The sequence below is a fragment of the Rosa rugosa genome, chromosome 6 (assembly GCF_958449725.1).
Source record: "Rosa rugosa chromosome 6, drRosRugo1.1, whole genome shotgun sequence".
NCBI classification, from domain to species: Eukaryota; Viridiplantae; Streptophyta; class Magnoliopsida; order Rosales; family Rosaceae; genus Rosa; species Rosa rugosa.
In genome coordinates this window covers 52,135,256-52,160,498 of record NC_084825.1, presented here as the reverse complement: position 1 = coordinate 52,160,498, position 25,243 = coordinate 52,135,256, and the positions used below count along the sequence as shown (strand labels likewise).

Below are 25,243 nucleotides of genomic sequence, written 5' to 3'. Positions count from 1 at the left end.
GCACGGGTTGCGCTAAAGCGTGACTTTAGCTTCGCTGGGTTGCGAGGGCGTTACCCTTGCTTCGCTGGTAGTAACGGTGGCGGTTGCGCTCGCAGTCGGCTCGCTGGGAGACTGGGACTGGAAGTGCGGTCGCCGGGTTGGTCTGGTGATGCTGACAGTCGGCTCTTGGAGAGACTAGGACTGGCGCACGGTCACCGAGTTTCAACAAGGTTGAAGGTTTGCTCCGGGGAGGCTTTGTAATCGCTAGGATTGATTGATATGAGAGAGATGTTGTCCTTTGTTGTGTCGTCTTTAGCCTCATATATAGGCTCTGCAGCTTCTCCTTCCAAATAGGAATGAAATACTATATTTTAGGCCACAGTTATTGGCCTTGAATCAAATCAAAACTCTTAATAGTTTTGATATCTATCGTGGGCAATAAGAGATTGCCTCTGTGACGTACGTAGCAATATTCTAGCTAGGCAACATTAATTGCCTCTTGAATACGAACTGCAGGATACACACGTCATATATGTAATTAAATCTTCGCGAGGACTCATGGCTTTGATGCTTGTATATATATACCTTCTTTGTATTGGGCAAGTCTTCTTTGTTGACCTCCGCGAGCAGAACATGTGTAACTTTGATTCTTGCACCATGCTTCACATATGTCCATTATATCCCTTCCTTAATTAACCCACCATGTCAAAGCAATTATATATATGATATGTATTCCTTGGTGACCACAATCAAGGGTGGTTGATTCCTTCCATATGTTGCACGTCCATCCACCTTAATTGCATGGGCTCTTGATTACTTGTATATAGGACAATGGAGGATAATTGAATCCTTCCTGAATTGTTCCATGTCCACCATAATAGCTTGATTGCAAATATGGGAATCCATGATTCCTTGCATGGCTAGGTCACGTACTCTACTCCTACATGCTGCCATCTTCCCTCTTGCAAATACTTGGTAATCCAGCAAATCACTTATTTAATTATCAGATATTTGATAATTAATAATAAATCAAGGAATATTCAGATTTGCTTCGAGATTGCTTGATCTCCAAGTAGGCTTTATTTAGCCTCTAAATAATATATTCCGAACTTGTCGAAAATAAATAGTTTGGGCCACGGATATTGGCCCGGTTTCTCTCGAGTCCCCCTTGGTCGGGAAAAAATATTTATTTTGAGTTCAAACACTCTCTAAGTTAAGGGGCAAGGTCTTCCTCGTGAGGAGCTTGATCAAGAAGAACAGGTATGCAAAAATCAACTTCACCTTCTTCGTTGACTTGGTAGACCCAAGTGTCAGCAATATCCAATGCCAATAGATTATATATACAATATGTACTCTGCCGGTTAATTTGTGTTCCTATTTTGTAATATATACTGGGTGGCTTTTCTAGAGAATCATGAGAGATTCTTGGAGTAGGTTAGAATGAAAGGGTGACTTCAACTACTTAATGATGATTTTCTTATCAAAAAAAAAAACTACTTAATGATGATTCTTAGCTACAAGCTGATGGTAAAAGGGTGAAAGGCCAAGGTCGTAGCTAGACTACATCATTTTTGCTTATTATCACTACTCTTCACTTGTGTTCATGAAGCAAGAACTTTGTGATGATGCTTGAGGTGACGAGCAAGCAAGGTATAGAAGCCAGCTAACCCGATCGACATACCAATGTCTTGCAAATACAGGAAGGCTTTGCTTTATATATATAGATCATTAATACATATGGACTTCCTCTTAAGCAACACCTTTTGATTAGCGTGAAAACATTATCACTTAATTTAAATCGGTGCGGCCTAAAATGGAAACTCTCACTTTTTCAAAAAATAAAGAAAAAGACGGAGCCGTTCGATCTCTAGTACGTGTTAAGGTTTAAGCAAGCTCAATCACTGCAAGTGGTCTAGTGGTTCTTACCTACTTGGGTGTGCTCCCCAACTTAGGTTCGAACCTCGAAGCTGTTAAAGTGGCCAGGTACTGTGTTGCAATGCACAGTTGGAGTATTTCACATGCGCCGAAGGGGTTTATCTTGGGCCTAAGAAGCCTTTGGGTTCCCCTTGACAAAGTCAAAAAAAAAAAAAAAAGGTTTAAGCAAGCTCTTAGGATATAGGCTTTAGGATTTAGAATAAATCCGTGTTTAAGAACACTTGGAGCATCTTTTAACTTAAGACACTCATTGGGTAACAAGTTACAGATTTCATCAATAGTTTGATTGATGTTATATCATTGTTGTGTGAAAAAAAGAAACTAATTACCCATATGAGATTCATGTGGGTTGTACGTTGTTAAAGCAGCATATAGTAGCTAGGGTCATGAAGAATGCTTGAATGGATTGCTTCCACTCTGGACTATAGTTTCAAGCAATTAATAGGGCAACAAGCTAAAGAGTTTGGCGTGTGACCCCTCCACAATTGTGTTTTCTCTACGATATATAGTCGAGCTCAGAGCTAGCTGGCCGGCCCAGGAAATTCAGATGTATCTAGCTTGATAATGGATCTCAGAAACACTAATCAACACAACTTTCGATCTCTCTCTCAGTCATCATTCGTTTTCAATAGAAATTTGAATAGGAAACTTTATCCTCCCCTCCCTTATCTTGTACTACTCTATATGCCATTTGAATATGTGGCTATGATTGGAAATATAATAAATTTCGTGCCCTGCTTATGCTTTATCTCCAAGAATATTACTTTAGGGTGCGACAATGTCCATAGACATCACTACCAAGTGGACCACTTGATATTACATTTCACATGCAGCCCTTCCTCAATATTAATCTTATTTTGTCTTAGCAGCTAGCTGTTAATGTTTAATTAAGTACTAGCTTAACTATCAATCTCAATCTCAATCTCAATCAAAGAGACTTTCTTATTCCACTATAATGTTATGCTCATCCAAACCATCGCACTATTAATTAAACGTTAATTTTGATCATCTGATTTCACACATATTGTTAACTAATTAATTCAAATTTAACAAATTCTTTTGTCAAAAGAATCGCAGGGAAATTAAGTTATCCAAGATTAATTTGAAACAAAGAAATTACTTTGATAATGATCATCTCGTTGCAAGCAAATGTACCAATTGCCAATCTTGTAGAATAAAACTATAGAGCCTTTAACATACACAATTACAGACTTGTCCCTCTCGTGAACACATAAAAAATTCAAATTAATTCATATTCAATAACAACTGCCAAACTTCAAATCCAGAAAAGTGAAAAAGAAAAAAGATTACAAAAAGAAAAAAGAATGAAGGATTAGTTTGAGATCAATCACTTGCAACTCAAAACTTGTACCGCTTTGGCCTTGGTATCCACATGTATGGTGCAGTTCAACTCGGAAGATTTCTTCTTCTTGATAATGTTCAGAAGATGAACCTTACCATCCAACTTAGCGTACGCCGTCAACGTCACACTCCCGGAGCTAATATCACTCGTTGTGATCTTGTTCGAGTTCAACGACACCGTCACATTGATCTTCTTGGTCTTCTTCGCCTTGGCTTTGTCCTTGGATATGGTGCCCTCTCCTATATCAGTGCCTTTGTAGCTGAAAGTCGCCTTGGCGCTGTCGAACTTGTAGTGGCCAAAGTTCTTGTTCTTGACTGTGACAAGCGCGTTGAGATCGGCTTTGAAGGAGGAGTTGCCTGTGGTGAGAGTGGTGACGCCGACGGATTCTAAACGGACTTTCGGGGTCTTGACGCGCATGACTATCACCACAAAGAGGACGATGATTATCGTCTGCGCTATCACCCCGAAAGCTATGCATGCCAGGCACCTGTTTCTCTTCCGGCGAGCTTCTTCGTCCCTCATGGTTTTGGTTCTTGAGAAAGGGGAGGAATTGAGGGAGAGGAGAGGCTTTAGTCTATTCTTTAGTTTGAGAATGTGGGATGTTGTGGTACTGCAGGAAAGGAAAGCGTAATTTATATATAGCCGTATAGGGTTTGTGGTTTTGATATAATTTTGGGGTGGTGGCCCTAAGTATTATTGTGCTAGCTAGCTAGTTGTTTATACCTTTCCAGCTGAGTTGCCTTAACGTGTGTTTTAAGATGTTTTTAGCCGTTAGGATTTGGAATAAGCTTTAGACTTTATACATTACATAAATGAACTTTCTCAATCTGAGCACAGAATAAGTAAATCTGTGAAGAATCAGATGAGTTGACTCAAGAAATGAGCTGTTTTGGGGAGGCAGGTTACGGTCCAAAATAGCAATTTCTTTCCTTCCAAGGTTGTTAAGTAATTTGGTTCGCAGCAAGTTTGACGATTTATTTTTGGATTATTTGCACAATTTAAAAAGGTTCTACTCCTATATTAACGCAGTCAGAAGTAACCTGGGTTTACAAGCAATAAATTGTAAAAAAATAAATCTGGAATCCACCAGAGAACTTGAGAAAAATCTGATTCTAATACAAAACATGATGGTACTTATATAGGCATCCAAGACCTAAAATCATAATCTAACAAGAAATCCTAAATAATCCAAATTAAAAAGGAAACAAAGAACCTAAAAATAAAAGAATTCTAAAACAAATGTAAAACTAGCCTAAAATATCAAATCCCGAATTGAAGAATTAAGACGATATATTTAGGCCAAAATCTGTTAGGGCTCGCATAAGTGAGTCTTGAAGATCTCGTCGTTCCCATTCCGGAAAGGTATCATGTGTCTCAAACGGACATTCTGGCCAAAAGTTGATCAAATTTGATTCACAATCAAAACCTGACTTTTTTCACGAGTAACCCGAAAAGTCCAAAACCAAATCTTCTTGAATATTTCAGCGGCTAGTAACCTTATTATGTGTGAGTAACCTATTTTCCAATCATTTTTCTTGATTCTACGCTTCTTTACTTTCATGATTTTCTGGCTAAACCGGACTCATTCTCGTCCTACATCATATATGATATAATTTCTGACTCCATCATTGAATTAATGTTTAAAACTTAGAGAGGTGTGAGCGAGTTAATTAAACTACTTAACTAATAATATCATGCAAACTTAGTATGTACCTAACCTTATTCCTATTTGCCAAATAAGTCAAATGCCAGAGTATGTTAAGGTATCGTTAATTTATTATATAAGTGATGAGCTAGCTGTGGCTCGAATAGTTGAATGGGGGAATTTACTGGGAAATTGTATTCATGAATCATGAGTTCAAAATTTCATGTCACACATGGAAATGGAATATTTCACGTAGAAGGCATGATGTGTAGTGGGGCAAACAAGATACTAGAATGATATTGAGAAGCACAAGTTTGAAATATTCGCAAGTTTGAGGGTGTCTTCTACTCTTCTTCCCGTGATATTGGGGATTATATATCCAAGCAATGATAAAGATCCTCGAATTTGCATCGGATTTTCTTGCCATCCAAATAGGATTCTTACGAAATTTACGACAACCACGTACATACTAACGACTAGATTAAAGTAGGAGAAAAAAAAAAAATCTTTCTTATTCACTAAGCTTGGAGATCATAGACTCATAATAGAGAGATAATTCAATTAAGATGCACAAAATTGAACCTACTTTCAAGGGAAAAGAGCTAAGGTCAAGGAGCTAAATTTTATTGATTTAATTAATCTCAAAATTCAATGACACATTGCATGCCATTGAAAATTTGAAAGTAATATAGAATTTTGGAGGAACCAACTAAATGGTTAAATCCAGGTAACCACAGTCATATATATACTTAACAATTTTATCTGTATTAATTAGTCTTTGATATAGACTATCTTACAAGTTACAATTAGGAAAGTCTTACTAGGATAAACTATTAATTCCATTATGTTGTCTTTTGTGCCAAATTCAAAATCATCAGCATTTTTTTATATACATCAGATGGTACAGCAAGCTAATATATTCTTAATGGATAAAACTAATGTATTGAGAAATACCTGGCCGTCTTAGCTAATGAGATCGTTAAACAACTGTTATCAGCATAATCATATGTGCACAATTTAGTTGTTCTTTTCATTCATCAATATTATATCTTATGTCTCTTTCATTATAAAATTTGGGTGACTGGTCTTCTACGGCGGCTAATATAATAGTCCCTACCATGAATGTAATATTTGAGACTTCATGATTTGAATCAAGTATCAAAGGGACTATAATCTTATATAATTGAATTAGGTACATAAACTACGATCATCGATCGGCTCTTTGTTTGTTGAGATCCAGGACGTGTATATATATGCATGTTTGATTAATTTTTACAGGAGAGATAAAACGTGTTTATTACTGATTTTTTTATTACTTAACTTCCATATTTTTGAACAAAAAATGAATGAATTTAATTTCATAGATAACAGCAGCTTTCCGAGTCCTAACTCTTGCTTCGATTTTCATTTTCGAGTCGATTGACCAAGCAAGAGTTTGTTTTGCCTCATATTCTGATGCCTTTCTTGGCTGGACATACCCATGTGCTTTTGGCTTTTAGACTAAATATGATTAGTGCTAGTTACGCTACTAATTGATTGACCTTGTCAGTCTTGCTTAATTAATCAAGCAAACAAAAACCATGCCAGAAATATTTCATCATATAGTGTCTGTATTACTGGGAAGGGTCCAAATATCCAAGTACCTTTACTCAGATAAAGAGAGAGAGAAAAATAAAAAAAATAGAAGCTGTGTGTGGGGGCGCTTCATCTTGGGGAGATTAGATTAGGGTTAGGGCACACCCTTTTGGTTGAGTTGAAACATGACACTACGACAGGTTGAATGTCATGCACCATGGTTTTAGGCTACACTTAACACAACTTGATTTATATTATGCTACACGAGTAAATATTATTCCGGACTATGATATACGTGAAATTTATGATTATATTATAATAGGACACATTGAGAAGAGTCAATCCGAGAAATGAACGAGCTATGATGGAAAATTTTCATCCCAAAATGAGTTTGGGGACAAGAACATGGATTCAGTTAAGCCATTTATGACATGTGTTTGTTTTGTGGGTTCATTTGTAAGCTACTTTTTTGTTCTGGGTCATTGTTCTTGTTTACTTTAAGTGTATTTATTTCGTTGTAGTTGACGTATATTTCTGTATCGAGGTTTAATATGATACATGCACTATAATATTTTGTAATTTTGTTTTCACAATTTTATTTTGAAAAAAAAAAAAAATCTAATGATGATTAGCGTCATGTCATTTACCTAGCATGTGACGACAATCAGCAACGAATTTCTATCATGCAGACTTTGATCATTTGAAATTGGGCCTATTTGGAAATGATTTTTATTTTTTAGAAACTGAAAAACACTTTTGAAATAATAAAAATATAATTATTAATAAAACCTTGCAAAACAACACAAAATGTGTTTTGCGTTTGTTATAGAAGTACTTAAAAGTAGTTTTGACAGGTCATACGTCTCTATGATTACACTACACCGACGTAACCTAATTTATGTTATCATCACACTATGTATCAATGAAGTCCAAAATTGATCCTTTAATAGATATGTGACAAAATTGACAATGGCTTCAACTGTCATGTACTTCTTATAGGTGAATTAGTCATCAAATGATTTTATTTGGCCTCTCGGAGGGAACCGCTTGAAATGGGACACATTTGAAGAAAGTAATTCAGAGATGGGCATGAGAATGGAGAATTTTGGGATGTGCTATGTTTCTCTTCCTTGGTCCTATTTTCCATAGGAACAACTTTGCTGACGAGTCAATGATCCCTATAAATGGTCTTAGCAAATATATCTATTGCAAAACACTTGCTGATGACTGATGAGTCAATGATTACTATAAGATCTTGTTTGGTTCATGGAATAGTATTCTTAGGAAAGTTGTTCATTTGTATTTCCATCGAGAAGAGAAATTAAGATTCTTACTAATGTGTTTGGTAACAGTTATAATTGAAGAAAATTGGTATTTATTTTTTTATATAATTATTTTAGCCATACAAATAGTGTAATAAATGCTAGGAAATTAGGAAGGAAAATGGTTCCTTAGGAGAATGAAATGATTCATTTTCTTTCCTATTTTCCCTTGCAAGAGGAATCATTTTCCTAATCTTGCACTTACCAAACACAGGGAAAGTAAGCATTTTCCCTTTCCTGAGCTTAAAATCCGTGAAAGAAATGAGGCCAATGTATAATTTTTGTATTAGATGTATATTTTTATACCTCATTAACTCTAACATGATGCATGTATGTACTACAATATTTGTAGTTTCGCTTTCACATTTTTATTGCAAAAAAGAAAAGAAAAAAGATTACGATGACGATTAGCATCACGTCATTACTCAATACCTAGCATGTGATGACAATCAACAGGGAATTTTATTATGTGGACTAGATCTTTAGGATTGGCTTGTTTAAGAATGAAAAAAGCTTTTCAATTAATAAAGAAAATGAAATGTGCTCTATATAGAAGCATTTAAAAGCAGTTTTGAAAAAATGCCTCCTCGTAGGAAAGTGATCTTGACTTTTTGTCAAATTTAAAAAGCATTTATAGTGTTGGAAGCATACTTCAAGTAGTCCGAATATATATAGAGGGTCATTCCACTAAGAGAACCATTTTTTGGTCTTTTATAGGGATAGGGCATTAGACCAACTTTTCGATCACATTTCGGCATCTCAACCGTTCAGTTTTTAGGTCATAATGTGTAGATCATTTCTGCAAATTTTCAATCAAATCAGTGATTGTTAAGATATCAAACTAGAATAAATCAATGAACGAACCAAATCTGTCAAAATTGAACCGTTCATACTTATAATCTTAAGTCGCCGTTTTAAATGCCTTAACGATAATCAATTTAGCTGAAAATTTGCAGAAGTGATCTACACATTTGGACCTAAAATCTGAACGGTTATGATGTTAAAATATGATTGAAAAGTTGGTCTAATGCCTTATCCCTAGAAAAGACAGAAAAAAAGATACCTCATTAGAAGGGCCTAATACAGATCCTATCTAGAGTGAGGCCTCACTCTGAAATTAACGTGTGAGGTTGGAGTTTAGGGTCACTTTTCGGTCTCATATCCACATCTCGACCGTTCAGTTTTTAGGTACTAATGTATAGATCATCTCTGCAAAATTTCATCCAAATTGATGGTCGTTAAGGCATTGATAATTGCCTTAAAGCTAGTACGGTTCAGGGTGGACAGATTCAGTTCGTCCATTGGTTTAAGTGAGTTGGATACCTTAAAGAGCATCAATTTGGCTGAAACTTTGCAGAGATGATCTATACATTAGTACCTAAAAACTGAACGGTCGAGATGTGGATATGAGACCGAAAAGTAACCCTAAACTCCAACCTCACATGTTAATTTCAGAGTGAGGCCTCACTCTAGATAGGATTTGTAAATATATATATATATATATATGTCTGGAAACGATGTTCAAAAAATAAAAATAATATTTCTGATTCTTATATATGAGACAGTTAAGCTAAGTATTTCTATCTAGAAGGACTATCCGATAGTAAAAGTATATAAGTTAACACTTAATAGAACATAAGTCCATCCTTTAATCAATGGTTTTTATCATTCTGCAGTTAATAAAAAGGCACAATGCTTTTTTACGCGTTATATAACCAAAAAATTAATGATTTTCACCTCAATTTGGAGTTCTATATATTGTATATGAAAATGCAAAGGTGCAAATTGTTTGATGGGAATAAAACACATATATGTTAATGTAGTATTGGTGGCCATATGATCCATGCCAACATTGACTAGACAAAGTAGCGACTAAGGAGTCGACACATCTATATTTGTTATGGCGGAATTCCTTTTTTTTTCTGAAAGAAGGCAGAGAGCCAATATATTGATTAAAAGCCAGAATGACCCTTACATATCTTTCCGCTGTCATCTATAGATATACAAGAAGATGTGTTAGTACCCACAGTGGTACATAGAACTAGGTCACTCATTTGACATTAAATATATCAAAATAACATGTGTTTGAACCCAAAAGTAATTTTGGCAATATCTTTTGAAGGATTGAGCATAGCGGGCCGATGCCTGCGGCCTAAAAATAAGCCTACTTGGTTTTGAGTTATAACTTCACCCATTCTGGAGTTCATAAGGAAAACGAGCCCATATAGGATTCGAGTAGCAGAGACCGATTATGAATCTTCAATCAATAATCCTTCTATGGCAAGGAACAGCCGAAACCCTAGTTATAAATACTAGGTTTCAAGGGACAACAAGACACAACTCTTTAATCAACTAATCGCACAGAATATCCAAAGTCTCTCTGGAACAACCTACCTTCAACCTAGTTGAAACCAACGAAGCAAGGGTAACGCCCTCGCAACCCAGTGAAGCTAAAGTCATGCTTTAGCAAAACCCGTGCTTTCTCCTACTTCCTGGTGATTGCTCTGCTTAGTCTACAACACTAAGTATCAACTCGGTGACGCAAGAGATACACCACAAGTCCTTATCCATAAGGTGAAAGTCCTTTTCCGAAAGGCAGAGAAAAGAACTTGGTGACGAGGTTGGTGTTCTCCTCATCCATAACATTTGGTAAGAAGTCAGGCCTAGGGACGCCCCGACGACTACACCGCAAGGTGTTGGCACGCTCGCACACTCAAAAGAGACTGTTTGCTAGCCAGACTGGTTTTGGAGCCAAACAACATGAATCTTTCATCGGTACTACTCCAGAAGATTCGCTAGAGGCACGAAAGTGAGAAACTCCCTAAAAACTTAGTGAATTATTGAAAGTAAACTAAATTACTCACCTAAAGATCTCTAAACAAAGGGAAATAAAAGAAACTAACTAACACTATAGGCTTAGGCAAGGACCTTAGCCCACATTATCAAGCCTAAAGACAGCTAAGCCCAACAAGCAAGGCCCAAACTTCACCCAATCCCCACAGCCTGCAATGCACACCCATGAAACAGCCGCCACGATTCCCTGCAAGACCCTTGCCACACTGACCCATGTGTCATTGTCCCGCTTTAGGAATGACTACCCTCATGCCGCCATTATGGCGGAATTCCTTCCGAATGATTGATTATGGGTAATCGTTTATTTGTTGATGTGAGGTTTGCTAGCTTTTCAAGCTATTATGTAATGGTGGATGGAATCACATTAACTTATCAAAAGCTCATTAGGACCAGACATGTCAACCTTCCAAAGTTTCCACTTTGAACTTTGACTAAAATCAAGACATATTATATGCTTGCAATGAATGATGATTTCTCATTCATCCCCGCTTACACTTGGTGTACAGATGCTAAACCAATACAGTTATAAGCTACATTCTACACTCATTGTATACTTTCATTGGGTTGTAAGGTTTTCTTCATTTGAGGTTCTGAGCTAGAGCTTCTACTTTCCAATCATTTGTGGGTGCCATCAAATGAACCTATAACTTGAAGTGGACTTTAGAGTTTTCTCAAATCGTTCACATTGTCTGATCCTAAAAAAATAAGGTTGATGAGTGTCTTAATTCTTCCGTGGAACACAAGTTATAGGAAATAAGTTAGTTGTTCAATTTATAGGAAATAAGTTAATTGTTCCTTCTAGCTTGACCGCCGTCTCCATACAAATCATTCCATTGCTTCAGCTCACTCATTACTGATCCCTGTGTAGCAAAACTTGTAGCAAACTGCATTACCTCATTATGTATGTAAACATCTACACAAGATAATAACAATAGTAGTTTCTTGTAAAAAATAGAAAACGAATTTGGAGTTACCTAATTCTTTGCTTGCTTCCTATATTCCATGGTTAATGACCTCCATTAGATATAAGAGCTATTAGATATTTTTTAGCTATGTTCTATTAATTGTGTGTAAATTTAAAAAATGTCACTTCCCTTTATCCGAAGTGTGAATTGAATAACGGATATTCCCAAATTCAAGAGATGTAGAATATACTGAACCTAGAGATCACAATTTTGCTGGACTCTATCTTTTAGATTTGTTTAGAACGAGAATGTTTGTAGGAACAAGAATGCAGAGGACAAAGCATCTATTGTTGGGTGGTTACAATATCTCGAACAACAACATTATAAATTTTACAATATTCAAGATGGCTATAGTGATTGTTTTCGCAATGTGAAATCATAGTGATCAAAATTCTTTTTGATAGAGTAATGATAACTCGGTGAAAAGGAAGGATGGATACCTCTTTCACCTCCTTAGTCCATGCAGCAATTTCATTTTCAAGTAGTGCATTAGTTGCACTATACTCTTCTTCTTCCTGTTCAATGTCCTTACAATCTGGCGTGAAGCTGAACATAACATTAAATTCATCATTCTCTTCGATCGCGACGCGAAAGACAGATGGCCGGAAAATCTCGATTTTCGTTTCTTACCCTTCACGAGTAATTCTAAAGGTCGTCACACACAGATACTGATACTCAAGAGAATCATTATTTTGACTAGTCTGGACAACACAAAAGTACCGCCTCCCTAAATGCACCAAATTATGAGTTACCCTATTAATGGGCACGGCGGATGACACCTGCCATTAATATCAAAGACAATAGGTGCCCATAAAATGTCGACGCTTGGCAATATCACCATCCTCATCTGAATCCCACTAGAAAGATAATACTAGAAGCAAATTGAGATTACATGCAAAGGCATAGATAGTATTATCTACAACCACATTCCTTCCGTAGAAAGGATAATAGTAAGGATTCTCTGGACTAATTTTGATCTTGTTCCATGTTCTATACAAATATGAAAGGCCGCCGCTTCATATTTCCTCTCAGTTTGCATGAACAACACTATATAACCATAACTGGTCATCTCAGTCTGTGCTTGCTTAAGAAAATAATCTGGAAAAGGAGGCGAGGACTCCTACGAATAAATGGTGGGATCATATATATCATTCTAATGATGGTTCTTGAATCTCAGGATAACATATTGGTTATGCAAGATAGTACAGTATTCCATATGCCGATATGACAAGACAATACTGCTTAGTTGTTTTGGGTGGAGAAACCTGCTGCAGTTCTGAGTCTAAGCTTGATGTGTCGAAGAAAAATGCATGCTTGGGAGTGACATGCTTGAGATAATGACATGGGATTTGACAGAAACAGATTGAAAAATTGGATCGGCTACAAAGACGTTCTAAAGAATTTTGTTTTGAATTATTTGGGTGAATCAGATGAGATAAAATCATTCTTGGCATTTTTTGATGTAGATAAAGGCGATTTTAGGTATGATATATTGTAGAATGTTTAGTATGTGATGTATGTGTTTGCTTTGTGAGTCAATGACATGTTTGTTTTTCATTTGCTTATTTTGTTTTCTTTGTGTTTTTAGGATGTATGATATTTCTGTTAGACAACTCTTAATCCATCCATATTTGATGAAATCGGCCAAACGAATGAAGTATCTTATGATGTTTGATCATGTGTTGATAGTAACAAAAACGCTATGCAGAAACGAAGAGTTTGAAAAGGCAACAAAAGGAGATGAATTCAAAATGTATTTGGACTTGATTAAACTTCACGGTTGAGTGCCTGCTATTTGAAAGATATAAATCAGGATAGTTATGCACTTCTCTTTCTCAGATCAACTCTTCAGTGGTTTTCTCCACCCAAAACAACAAAGTATTATGGTCAATCGATCATCTTTGTTGTAAACTCAACGGTGGAAAAAATAATTTTTAAGTTGAGGCGTTTTGTTTTTCACGGTACTTGTAATACTTTTATAAGTACTTCTAAAGTCGATTTTGTAATTTGCCAGCTCATAGTTTTGTGGAATGATCGTGAACATAAACATTCCTAAGGAACTTGTTGAGACTTTTACTCCGCAGATGTTGTAAGTGATTTTATTTGATATATCTTATATATATACCTAAAGTTGCGGATGATCATGAGAACCTATTCATTGTTATGTCCATAGATATTTTTTAGTTACATCCTATTCATTGTGTGTAAATTTAAAAAATGTCACTTCCCTTTCTCCGAAATGTGAATTGAATAACGGATATTCCCAAATTCAAGAGATGTAGAATATACTGAACCTAGAGATCACAACTTTGATGGGCTCTATATTTTACATTCGTTTAGAACGAGAATGTTTATAGGAACAAGAATGGAGAGGGCAAAGCATCTATTATTGGGCGGTTACAATATCTCGAACAACAACATTATAAATTTTACCATATTCAAGATGGCTATAGTGATTGTCTTCTTTTTTGAACGTTTGGAGAGAGGAGGAGTCTCAGGTGAAGTAGTGGAGATCGGTAATTATTTTTCATCTTCTTTTTTGGTTCTGAATGCCTCCAATCCTAGTTTAGGACCAGTTGGAAAGGAAAAGAAGTCTTCTTCCACCTTCGAAGTCCATGCAGCACTTTTACTTTCAGGCAGTGCATTATTTGCGCTATACCCTTCAATCGTTATGCGGAAAATGGATGACTAAACAGTCTCGATGTTCATTTCTTGCCCTTGACCGACAATTCTAAAAGTCGTCGCACAAAGGTACTGATACTCAAGGGAATCATTGTTTAGACCGGTCTGTACAACACAGAAGTACCGTCTCCCTAAATGAACCAACCTCTGAGTCCTACACCCTATTAACAGGCACGGAGGATGATACTTGTCCTTTAATACCAAAGACAATGGAGTGCCCAAAAAATGTCGACGCTTGGCAATATCACCATCCTCATCTGAATCCCACCAGAAAGAGAATACTATAACCAAATTCAGACTATGTGCCAAGGCATAGATAGTGTCAGCTACAACCACAGCCCTCCCGTAGAAAGGATAATAATAAGGATTCTCTGGACTAATTTTGACCTTGTGCCATGTTCTGCTATGAATATGAAAAGCCACCGCTTCATATTTTTTCTCAGTTTGCATGGACAACAGTATATACCCATAACAAAACGGCATAACCGGTCATCTCGGTCTGTGCCTGATGCAGAGAATAATATGGAAACGGAGGCGAGGACTCCCATGAATCACTGGACGGATCATATCGCTCGAACGATGGTTCTTAAATCTTAGGAAAGCACATTGGTTCTGCAAGATAGTACAACATTCCATATGCTGATATGACAAGACAATACTGCTTGGTTATTTTGGGTGGAGAAACCTATTGCAGTTCTGAGTCTAAGCTTGATGTGTCGAAGAAAATGCATGCTTGGGAGTGACATGCTTGAGATAAGGCCATGATATTTGACAGAAACATATTGAAAGATTGGACCGGTTATAGAGACGTTCTAAAGAATTTTGTTTTGAATTATTTGGGTGAATCAGATGAGATAAAATCATTCTTGGCATTTTTTGATGTAGATAAAGGCGATTTTAGGTATGATAAGTTGTTGAATGTTTAGTATGTGATGTGTGTTTGCTTTGTGAGTCAATGACATGTTTGTTTTTTTATTTGCTTATTTTGATTTCTTTGTGTTTTTAGGACGTATGATATCTTTGTTAGACAACTCTTAATCCATCCGTATTTGATGAAATCGGCCAAACGAATGAAGTATCTTATGATGTTTGATCATGTGTTGATAGTAACAAAAATGCTAAGCAGAAACAAAGAGTTTAAAAAGGCAATAAAAGGAGATGAATTCAAAATGTATTTGGACTTGATTAAACTCCATGGTTGAGTGCCTACTGTTCAAAAGATATAAATCAGGGTAGTTACACTTTCTTCGGTAAGCTATTCATCGGTTTTCTCCACCCAAAACAACAAAGTATTATGGTCAATCAATCATTTTTGTTGTAAATCCAACAGTGGAAACAATAATTTTTAAGTTGAGTTGTTTTGTTTTCCACGGTACTTGTAATACCTTTATAAGTACTTGTAAAGTCAATTTTATAAACTGGAAAACTATTTCGTCACGTGAGAATTAGTCAGTTCATAGTTTTGTGGAATGATTGTGAACATAGACATTCCTAAGGAACTTGTTGAGACTTTTACTCTGCAGATGTTGTAAGTGATTTTATTTGATATATCTTATATATATCATTTTCAACCAATTACTAAATTTTTCATCCTGATGCATATATGCGGAGAAGTTTTCACCATATATATCATTCATAAATCCTAGACGGATACTATTTGTAACAATAGTGTAGGGTAGGTTTGTGATGAACTTCATCTGTTCATCAACACTCAAAAGAAACGGATGTTTGATGAGTTGATCAGCACTAAACAGAAACTTATGTTTGTGACATTAACTTTCTCTGCTTGTAGTGACGTGCTAAAGTTTATGTTAAAGTCATTGGGACAGTCATCCGTTCATCCTCACTCAAAAGAAACAGATGTTTATAATAATGGCGTGTTGTAGGTTCGTAATGAACTTCATTCACTCATAAGCACTCCCAAAGACTTTAATAGAAATTTTAGCATGTCCGTACAAGAAGTCAAATCATTCAACAATTTTATTTTTAAATCAAAATTGCGCACCGATTTCTAACTACGTAAACAACGATAAAAAAGATTTTGATTTTGATTTTGAAATGTTGGAGAGGAAAGATCCCATATTGGAAAAGTGACAAATAAAATATAACTTATAAGTGGGTGGCTCTTACCCAATTGTACCGATGTCTTTTGTGATTAAAACCCAACACCTAATGGGTGGTTAAGTTGGGACAGTATCGGTACAATGATGGGTCACGGGCCACGCTTGTCGCTGCCACGGGCCACGCTTGTCGCTGTTTAACATGGTATCAAAGCGGCCTGGAAAAGGTAGCGTCCATGTATTTAGCTAATGGTCTCCATAGAGTTGTTGCATAGTTAGCTTATAAATAATGTATTTGTATTTAATAAAGATAAAGGCTAAGAGTATATGTACATCTATACCTATTATTGCCCTTTGCAATGACTTTTCGACATATATCAGACTGAAAATGAAGACATTACTGATTCCTAAATTAATTAGTTCAAAGTATTTGTGATTTCAGTTCAAGAGATTGGGGCTGCCGGTGCGATTTTCGACCTTGATGTTGCTATTTTTTTTAAAAGACAATTTGTTTGATAAAGTACGTACCTCAATATGTAAGAGATATCTCATAAGCTAGAGATGATCGACATACGACATGTATGATCATATTCAATTGTACAGTTTTCTTCCTCATCACATTGTTATAGGAACAAACTCCGGTTTCCTCCACCATATAACTTCGTTTATTCACATGGCATATTCTCAGTTCTGTAAACCAGATTGTCCAGGTTATATATCGTCATCTATGGGATATAGGCTCTCATAGTATATGAAGTCGCCTCATGATTCATGTACGTTTACACACACACACATTATAACTATGCAAAATGCGTGTAGCTAGGACAGTAGGATCCTACTGTGCAGCTAGTCCGGACTAGCTAAGCTAGGAATCACGGATGTGCAGCTATACTTAAAGCAATGCATGTCGTCAAGTGAAGGCAGTAGTCTCTGATATATGCTTTTATCAAAGGCTAAAACGGACTCTAAGACAAAAGCATATGACACAGACAACAGTAGCAAGCTCGTGACAATATAGATGGTAAGCAGATGATCGATGATATATTACTGACCCTCCTCTAATATCTTAAGCATCACATTCCCTCAATTTTCAATCGCATTTTTGTTCTTGCTCATCTTATGCAGCATAAAATATATATGATGTACCGAGATATATGGATTTTAGTTCACATGCTTCTTCACGCACTCAACAGATTGGCCTAGCTATTTGCAAACTTGCCAACTCCATCTATTTGCAAAATACCGTTTGAAGAGTTCAAGTACATTAGCGTTTGATCTCGATCTATTGGCCAAGTGGGTACGAGATCTTAAAACAGATCATGAATCGTCGATAAGTACAAGATATTCCGATGATTTTTGGAGCTGGAGATCAATATATAGCACTACTTGATACTTTGATAGAAATAAAGTTCCATTTATACCACATTTCAGAAAATAATAATAATATTACTAGGTTGGTTATATGTTTTGATCCAATTTCAAATTTCATTTTTTATTTGTGTTTAATTAATTAACACTTGTGATTTATTAAGAAGAGATGCACTATGCAAATATTGTTAAATAAGAGACCAAAATCAGAGGCAAACAAACAATTATCACGATCAATTAAGAAATTTACATGTTAAGGAGCATATTAAGAAGAATATTGCTTAGAGCAAAGTCAAATAGCTAGGCCTTTTTAATTTTTGGTCACATTCCTTTAAATATCAACTAATTCTTGTTGCATAAAGCTAATTCCCTGTTTGCATTGATCATTAGCACTGATTACATGCATCAATATTCCCCAAAAGTTTAATTCTCACATTTCCAAATTCCAAGTACTAGTGTACTACTAATGGAGAAATCACAGTCATCACCACATATCCATCCCAGTACTGCCGCTGCTACTTCATGCATATCTCTCAGCTCTTTTCACTCCTTCAAGTCCAAAGCTCCACCCTTCATCCAACCCCACCTCCTAAACAGCCTCAACTCCATGGAAGACACACCAACCCTACCTCCATCCAAAACCTATGAACTAACAGCCTCCTCAATCTCATACACCAAATCCACCACCGCAACCACCACCTTTGCTCCACTTAACTTCCTCTTCAAGCCATGCACCTCCCTTTCTTCCCCCACCTACATCCTCCGCGATGTCACCCTTACCGCCTACCCCTCCCAAATCCTTGCCGTTGTTGGCCCTAGCGGGGCCGGAAAGTCCACTCTCCTCGACATCCTAGCCGCCCGAACCTCCCCCACTAGCGGCGCCCTCCTCCTCAACTCCTCCCCCCTCAACCCTTCATCCTTCCGAAAACTCTCTGCCTACGTCCCTCAACATGATGCTTGCCTCCCCCTCCTCACAGTTTTCGAGACCTTCGCCTTCGCCGCGTGCCTTCTCATCCCCAGCCCTAACAAGTCCAACATTGCCACCATCGTCTCCTCTCTTCTCTCCGAGCTCCGGCTTACGCACTTGACCAACACGCGGCTCGGCCACGGCCTATCCGGCGGTGAACGTCGCCGCGTTTCCATCGGCCTCAGCCTTCTCCATGACCCAGCGGTCCTACTTCTTGACGAGCCCACCTCCGGCCTCGACAGCACCTCCGCTTTCAACGTCATGCAGACCCTCAAGTCCATCTGCACCTCCCGTCACCGCACGGTGGTTCTATCAATCCACCAACCTAGCTTCAAGATCCTCTCCACCATTGATAGGATCCTGTTGCTGTCGAAAGGTGAAGTCGTCCATCACGGAACGCTTTCTTCTCTGGAAGAGTTTCTCCTCTCAAATGGCTTCACTGTCCCTCCACAGCTCAACGCCTTGGAATACACCATGGAAATTCTAAACCGCCTCACAGTCCCTAAACCTATCCCATCCACCACTACACCTCCATTAATTTCTTCTCCAAATTTTGATGATGGTGATGGAGCTCGACAAGTGGTCCGTTACAAAAGCTCTAGAATCCACGAGATTTTGACGCTTTACAATCGCTTTTGGAAAATCATATACAGAACTAGGCAGCTACTCTTAACAAACACCTTGGAGGCCTTACTTGTGGGTTTGGTTTTGGGCACCATTTACATAAACATCGGGTTTGACAAGCAAGGAATCGAGAAGAGGTTCGGTCTTTTCGCTTTCACTCTCACTTTCCTTCTTTCCTCCACAACCGAAACACTTCCAATCTTCATCAACGAAAGACCTATTGTTCTTAGAGAAACTTCCGGTGGGATTTACAGGCTGTCGTCGTATCTGATCGCCAATACCCTAGTTTTCTTGCCCTACTTGCTTGCGATTGCGATCATATACTCGGTTTCTGTCTACTTCTTGGTGGGTCTTTGCGCTAGTTGGCAAGCTTTCGCTTACTTTGTGCTGGTGATATGGATCATTGTGTTGATGGCCAACTCGTTTGTTTTGTTCTTAAGTTCCCTTGCTCCGAACTACATTGCCGGGACTTCGCTGGTGACGATTAGTCTCGGCGGTTTCTTTCTGTTTTCAGGCTACTTTATTTCTAAGGATAACATGCCCAAGTATTGGTTGTTTATGCATTTCTTTAGTATGTACAAGTATGCTCTTGATGCGCTTTTGATCAATGAGTATGGCTGCCTTGTGTCGAGGTGTATGATATGGTACTCCGATGATCGGAGTAAGAATAGTACAGAGAGTAGTACATGCATGGTGACCGGAGGCGATGTGCTGCAGAAGAGAGGGCTCCATGAAGGGCAGAGGTGGACCAACATTTACATCTTGATTGGATTCTTCGTTGCCTACCGTGTGCTATGTTTGATGGTTTTGGTCAGAAGGGTTTCAAGATCAAAGAAATAGTACTGAATTGTAATAATACATATCTTGTAAGTTGCATGGATGTTCAATATTTTTATAATCTTGATTATATTTCAGTCCTTACTTATGGATCTGTAAATGGCCAAAAGAGTATCACATCGAGCTCTCCTTGGCTTATGTTTCAGTCCTTACTTATGTTTCTTTAATGTTAATAAATACCAAATGAAATACAGATGTTCAATCTGAAAAGTTTGATCAAGAACATACATATATGTATAGCCATTGTATATCAAATACGTCACTATTTATTCATTTACTTGTTTTTGCATGTCCATATCTTCCTTTAAAGCCAGAATTTGATCTTCTAATTCACCAATCTTCCACCTAAACTTAGATAATGTTGGCAAATATATAATTAAACCTATCAATGTCAGCACAATGTGAAATACTTGGGCCCTAAATTTCACATCACATGCAAAAAGTTCATCTGATCGATCGAGGGTGCATGCCGTACTCATTGAGTGCGATATATACAGAACCATCGAGGTGTGGATAGAACTATTCCAGAGAGCTAAATGGCCCCAACTTCTTTGTTTCTGTCACGGGTCGCTTTAGCAAAATGATGCGAGGGAGAGATAGAGAGAGAAAGAAAAATCCAAGGTTCGTGGTGATGATGATGGAGCCTTTATACTATACTATTGTTATTATTCACGTACAGTTTTAAAGGCTTGTCGGGTGGTGATTGAAGTTAGAACAAGTTAAAATGCAGGAAACAGCAAGAGTTTGTTTTGTTGCCGAGTCCACTTGAATCAGATTCAGCACCATCTTCACGGGTTCTCAGCTGTTTCTTGACGACCCGTGACTACTTCTCTTCTCTCAACTCAACTCTCGAAGTTCTTCATGTCAACCTTCCATGCATGCAAACAAATACCAGGGGCGGATTCAGGATTACAAGCTCGGTGGGGCTTGAACTTCTTAATAAAAGAAATTTTTAAATGGTAGAGAATCTCGACGGTGCGAGAGAATTTTATTAATTGAAAAAAAAAAATATACACCTAGTCAGGAGGGGACATAATGAGCCTTACCCTTCAAATGCATATACAAAATTAAAGAACAAACTCAACAATAAAATAAACGTGCAATGCAATATAATACAAGAGCATAAACTAACTAAATCTAACTCTACGAGTTCATGAAGCTTCAAACTCTTTAATCACCGACTCATTGTCAATAGATTCAGCATACTCTTTCTCAATGTGAAGGACCATACAATCACCAAGAAACTCATCTTCCATCTTGTTTATGAGTTTATTCTTAATAATGTTCATAGCTGAAAATGCTCTTTCAGTGGTTGCCGTAGAAACAGAAATAGTCAAAATCAAACAAATCAATCTATAAAGCATAGGGAAAAATTCTGACTTCCTTGTTTGAACCAAGGTCCGGCACAGATCAGAAATGGATTCCAACTTATGGAATTTTGGATCACTACGCATATCTTTTTCATAATATGCACAATCAAATTCTAGAGCAAACATTTCACCACTATCAAAATCTTCAGGATAAAACTTCTTTGTAAGATTGCAAACATCTTCACTTTTAAAATTCTTGAAGTTATCACGAGGATCCAAGGTTGAAGTATAAGGAGTTCTGATGCTTGGTCTGAGAATCTTCTACTCAACTCACTCAACTGAAAATCAATTAAAGCATTGAATACATCCATATGGTAATGATGCTCAACTGTAATGAAATCTCTTTGTTGGCAATGACGACCTGTACCATCCTTATAACAAGTATTCATATCAGGCATATCAATAGCATGTTTTTCACAAAAAGATTTCACATCTCTTACCAAATCATTCCAATCTTTTTCTCTCATCTCCTGAAGAAGTGACTTTGTAAGTCCAACAAAGTTGATAGCATGAACAAAGTCAAGTGATTGTCAAATACTATTTGCTGCATGAATTGATGACTGTTAATTTATCTGGGGAGCGAGGAATAAAAAGCCAAGGGTTGTCGGTTGCAACTAGCCAAAATTAGCTAATACATAGCAGACTGTTTTGGGGTGAATTTTGGCGTGAGCGTCGAAAAAGATGTCATAATCCCGTGAAAATGAGCATGGTGTTTAAGTAAAATAGATTCGAGAGAGAATTGTAGAGAGAGATGTGTATTATTATTGAGAATAGGAGCCCTATATATAGGGATTACAAAGTACTAGTTCTAATGTTACAAGGAATACCAATCCGTGTAGGATTGGGAAATCTAGAACATTCTCTCCTATTGCTACTCCTAGTTTGATAAGGCACACTAAATCGATATTCCTTCAACACTCCCCCTTGTGCCGCTTCAAACTTGGTGGTGACGCTTCATCCGTTGCCTCGTTAAAAACCTTGCCAGGTAACAAAAACCCTGTGGGATAAAAATAACCCTGGTCGAAGGACAAAAAGAGCACAACACGTCCTTCACTCTTCGAGATCGAACATGTAGACATCATAACTCCCCCTGATGTCGATATCTCCCCCTGATTGCTACAATCGTGGGAGTTCGGATAACTTTCTCAATCCGATGCTCTTCACATGTTTCTCGAAGGTGGATTTAGGTAACGACTTAGTGAATAAGTCCGCTACATTATCCTCTGATCGGATTTGATTCACTTCAATCTTTAGAAGTGATTGTTGTTGCTGATTATAAAAGAACTTAGGCGATATATGCTTGGTGTTGTCGCCTTTGATGAAACCTAACTTCATTTGTTCAATACAAGCTGCATTATCCTCATAAATGCATGTAGGTTCATCTGTGGTAGACTTCAAACCACAACTTCCTTGAATATGTCGACTCACAGACCTTAGCCATATACATTCACGAACGGCTTCATGTAGAGCAATAATCTCTGCATGATTCGAGGAAGTAGCAACAAGGGTCTGTTTTGTAGACCTCCAAGATATCGCAGTGCTTCCCATGGTAAAGACATAACCAGTTTGGGAGCGACATTTGTGAGGGTCAGAGAGGTACCCTGCATCAGCAAATCCCATCAAAACATTGTTGTCGTTTTGATGGAGGGGAATAGGGTGAGGCCGGCCACCATGGGCGGCGGCGGCGCTGGAGGTGACAACATGGCCGACGGTCATGTTATGGACGGCGGCTCCATGCCTAATGGGGTCTGATCCCATTCTTCCGTCGTTCCTCGTCTCTCTGTAGGGATAAAATAGGCCCATATCAATCGTACCTCTTAGGTATCGAAAAGATTGTCTTTACACCAATCCAATGGCGGCGTGTTGGCGCAGAGCTATGTCGAGCTAAAAAGTTCACTGCAAAGGAGATGTCTGGTCTTATGCATTGAGCTAAGTACAATAATGCGCCTATTGCACTTAAATAGGGCACTTCGGCCTCTAATGGTTCTTCGTCCTCATCCCTTGGACGAAACGGATCTTTTCCGGGCTCAAGACTACGACCAATCATGGGAGTACTCACAGGCTTTGCTTTGTCTTCATTAAAGCGCCTTCGGATTTTCTGAGTATGTGCAGACTGATGGATCAAAATCCCATCACTACGGTGCTCGAGTTCTAAACCGAGACAAAACCGTGTCTTCCCAAGATCTTTCATCTCAAATTCGGATTTCAAGTATTTAGCAGTTTCCTTTAACTCATCTAGAGTTCCAATTAGGTTCATGTCATCGACATAAACTGCTACGATTGCAAATCCGGAACTTGTTCTTTTAATGAACACGCATGGGCATATTTCATTGTTAATATATCCCTTCCCAATCAAGTAGTCACTTAGACGGTTATACCACATCCGTCCGGATTGTTTTAATCCATATAGTGAGCGTTTTAATCTTATTGAAAACGCGCTCCGTGGTTTAGAGCCACTTGATTTGGGTAATTGAAGTCCATCTGGAACCTTCATATATATCTCTGAATCTAGATCCCCATAGAGATATGCTGTAACCACATCCATAAGCTGCATGTCAAGTTTTTCAGAAACTACCAAACTGACAAGGTAGCGGAACGTTATAACGTCCATTACGGGAGAATATGTCTCCTCGTAGTCGATTCCAGGGCGTTGTGAGAAACCTTGCGCCACGAGACGGGCTTTATATCTAACCACCTCGTTTTTCTCATTACGCTTTCTAACAAAGACCCATTTATGGCCAACAGGCTTTACACTTGGGGGTGTCTGCGTTACAGGCCCAAATACCTATCTCTTTGTTAGTGAATCCAATTCAACCTGGATCGCATCTTTCCATTTAGGCCAATCTGCTCTTCGTTGACATTCTTCAACAGAACGAGGTTCGATATCATCATATTCTATAATTCCTTTTGCAAGATGATATGCAAATGCATCATCAATCGCCATAGAATTTCTATCCATCATCTCATGTACACTAGTGTAATTTATGGAGATCTCTCTATTCTCTGGAGTTGGTTCTGACATTGGAGCGTCCCCCAATGATGTCTCTTGGACATAACCATAGTCCGGAATATTCTCATGAGATGGATTATTCACATCGATGATTAATGGATTATTGTGTGCCAAACTCGCTTTCTTTCTTGGGCGAGAATCCATCGAACCTATGGGCCTCCCGCGCTTCCTGGAAGGAGCCGTGGGCCTAGCCATAACGTCACCATCACTGTGAGATGGGACGTTGGCGCCATGCTCATGCATTCTTGAGTTGGCGTCATGTCCTCTACTTTTAGGGACATCAATCCTTGCAGGCACATTTGCAGCAGGTATGTGTGATCTCGTCACTTTAGCGATATCAGAAAACGCATCAGGCATCGATTCTGCTACGTTCTGAAGATCGAGAATTCTCCGCACTTCAATTTCGGACTGTGCGGTTCGGGGATCAAGATGAGACAGAGTGGGGACAGACCACGACAATTCCTGTCGTTCCTGTTGAACATTGATGTTCTTATCTCCCCCTAACGACGGGAAGACTGTCTCATCGAAGTGACAATCCGCAAATCTAGTGGTAAAGAGATCGCCTGTCAAGGGTTCTATGTAGCGGATAATCGTTGGAGAATCATATCCAACATAAATGCCTAATCGTCTTTGAGGACCCATTTTGGCGCAATTGGCACATAAACTGCACACCCAAATATGCGTAAGT

At 38.0% G+C, this 25,243-nt stretch overlaps 2 protein-coding genes across 2 annotated transcripts; one reads left to right on the top strand and one right to left on the bottom strand.

The window, feature by feature from the left end:
- Positions 1–3,262: 3,262 nt before the first annotated feature.
- Positions 3,263–3,799, bottom strand: LOC133716994 (late embryogenesis abundant protein At1g64065-like). Its single transcript, XM_062143615.1, has one exon. It carries the CDS (start codon positions 3,797–3,799, stop codon positions 3,263–3,265), a length of 537 nt encoding a protein of 178 aa, XP_061999599.1.
- A 14,330-nt stretch (positions 3,800–18,129) lies between these two features.
- LOC133717967 (ABC transporter G family member 4) lies at positions 18,130–20,263 on the top strand. The gene has a single exon (XM_062144738.1). It carries the CDS (start codon positions 18,214–18,216, stop codon positions 20,176–20,178), a length of 1,965 nt encoding a protein of 654 aa, XP_062000722.1. The 5' UTR covers positions 18,130–18,213; the 3' UTR covers positions 20,179–20,263.
- The last annotated feature ends 4,980 nt before the right edge of the window (positions 20,264–25,243 follow it).

Bases quoted from the DNA above. Each gene is read 5' to 3' on its own strand.
- LOC133716994 (XM_062143615.1), bottom strand. From the start codon at position 3,799: ATGAGGGACGAAGAAGCTCGCCGGAAGAGAAACAGGTGCCTGGCATGC.
- LOC133717967 (XM_062144738.1), top strand. From the start codon at position 18,214: ATGGAGAAATCACAGTCATCACCACATATCCATCCCAGTACTGCCGCT.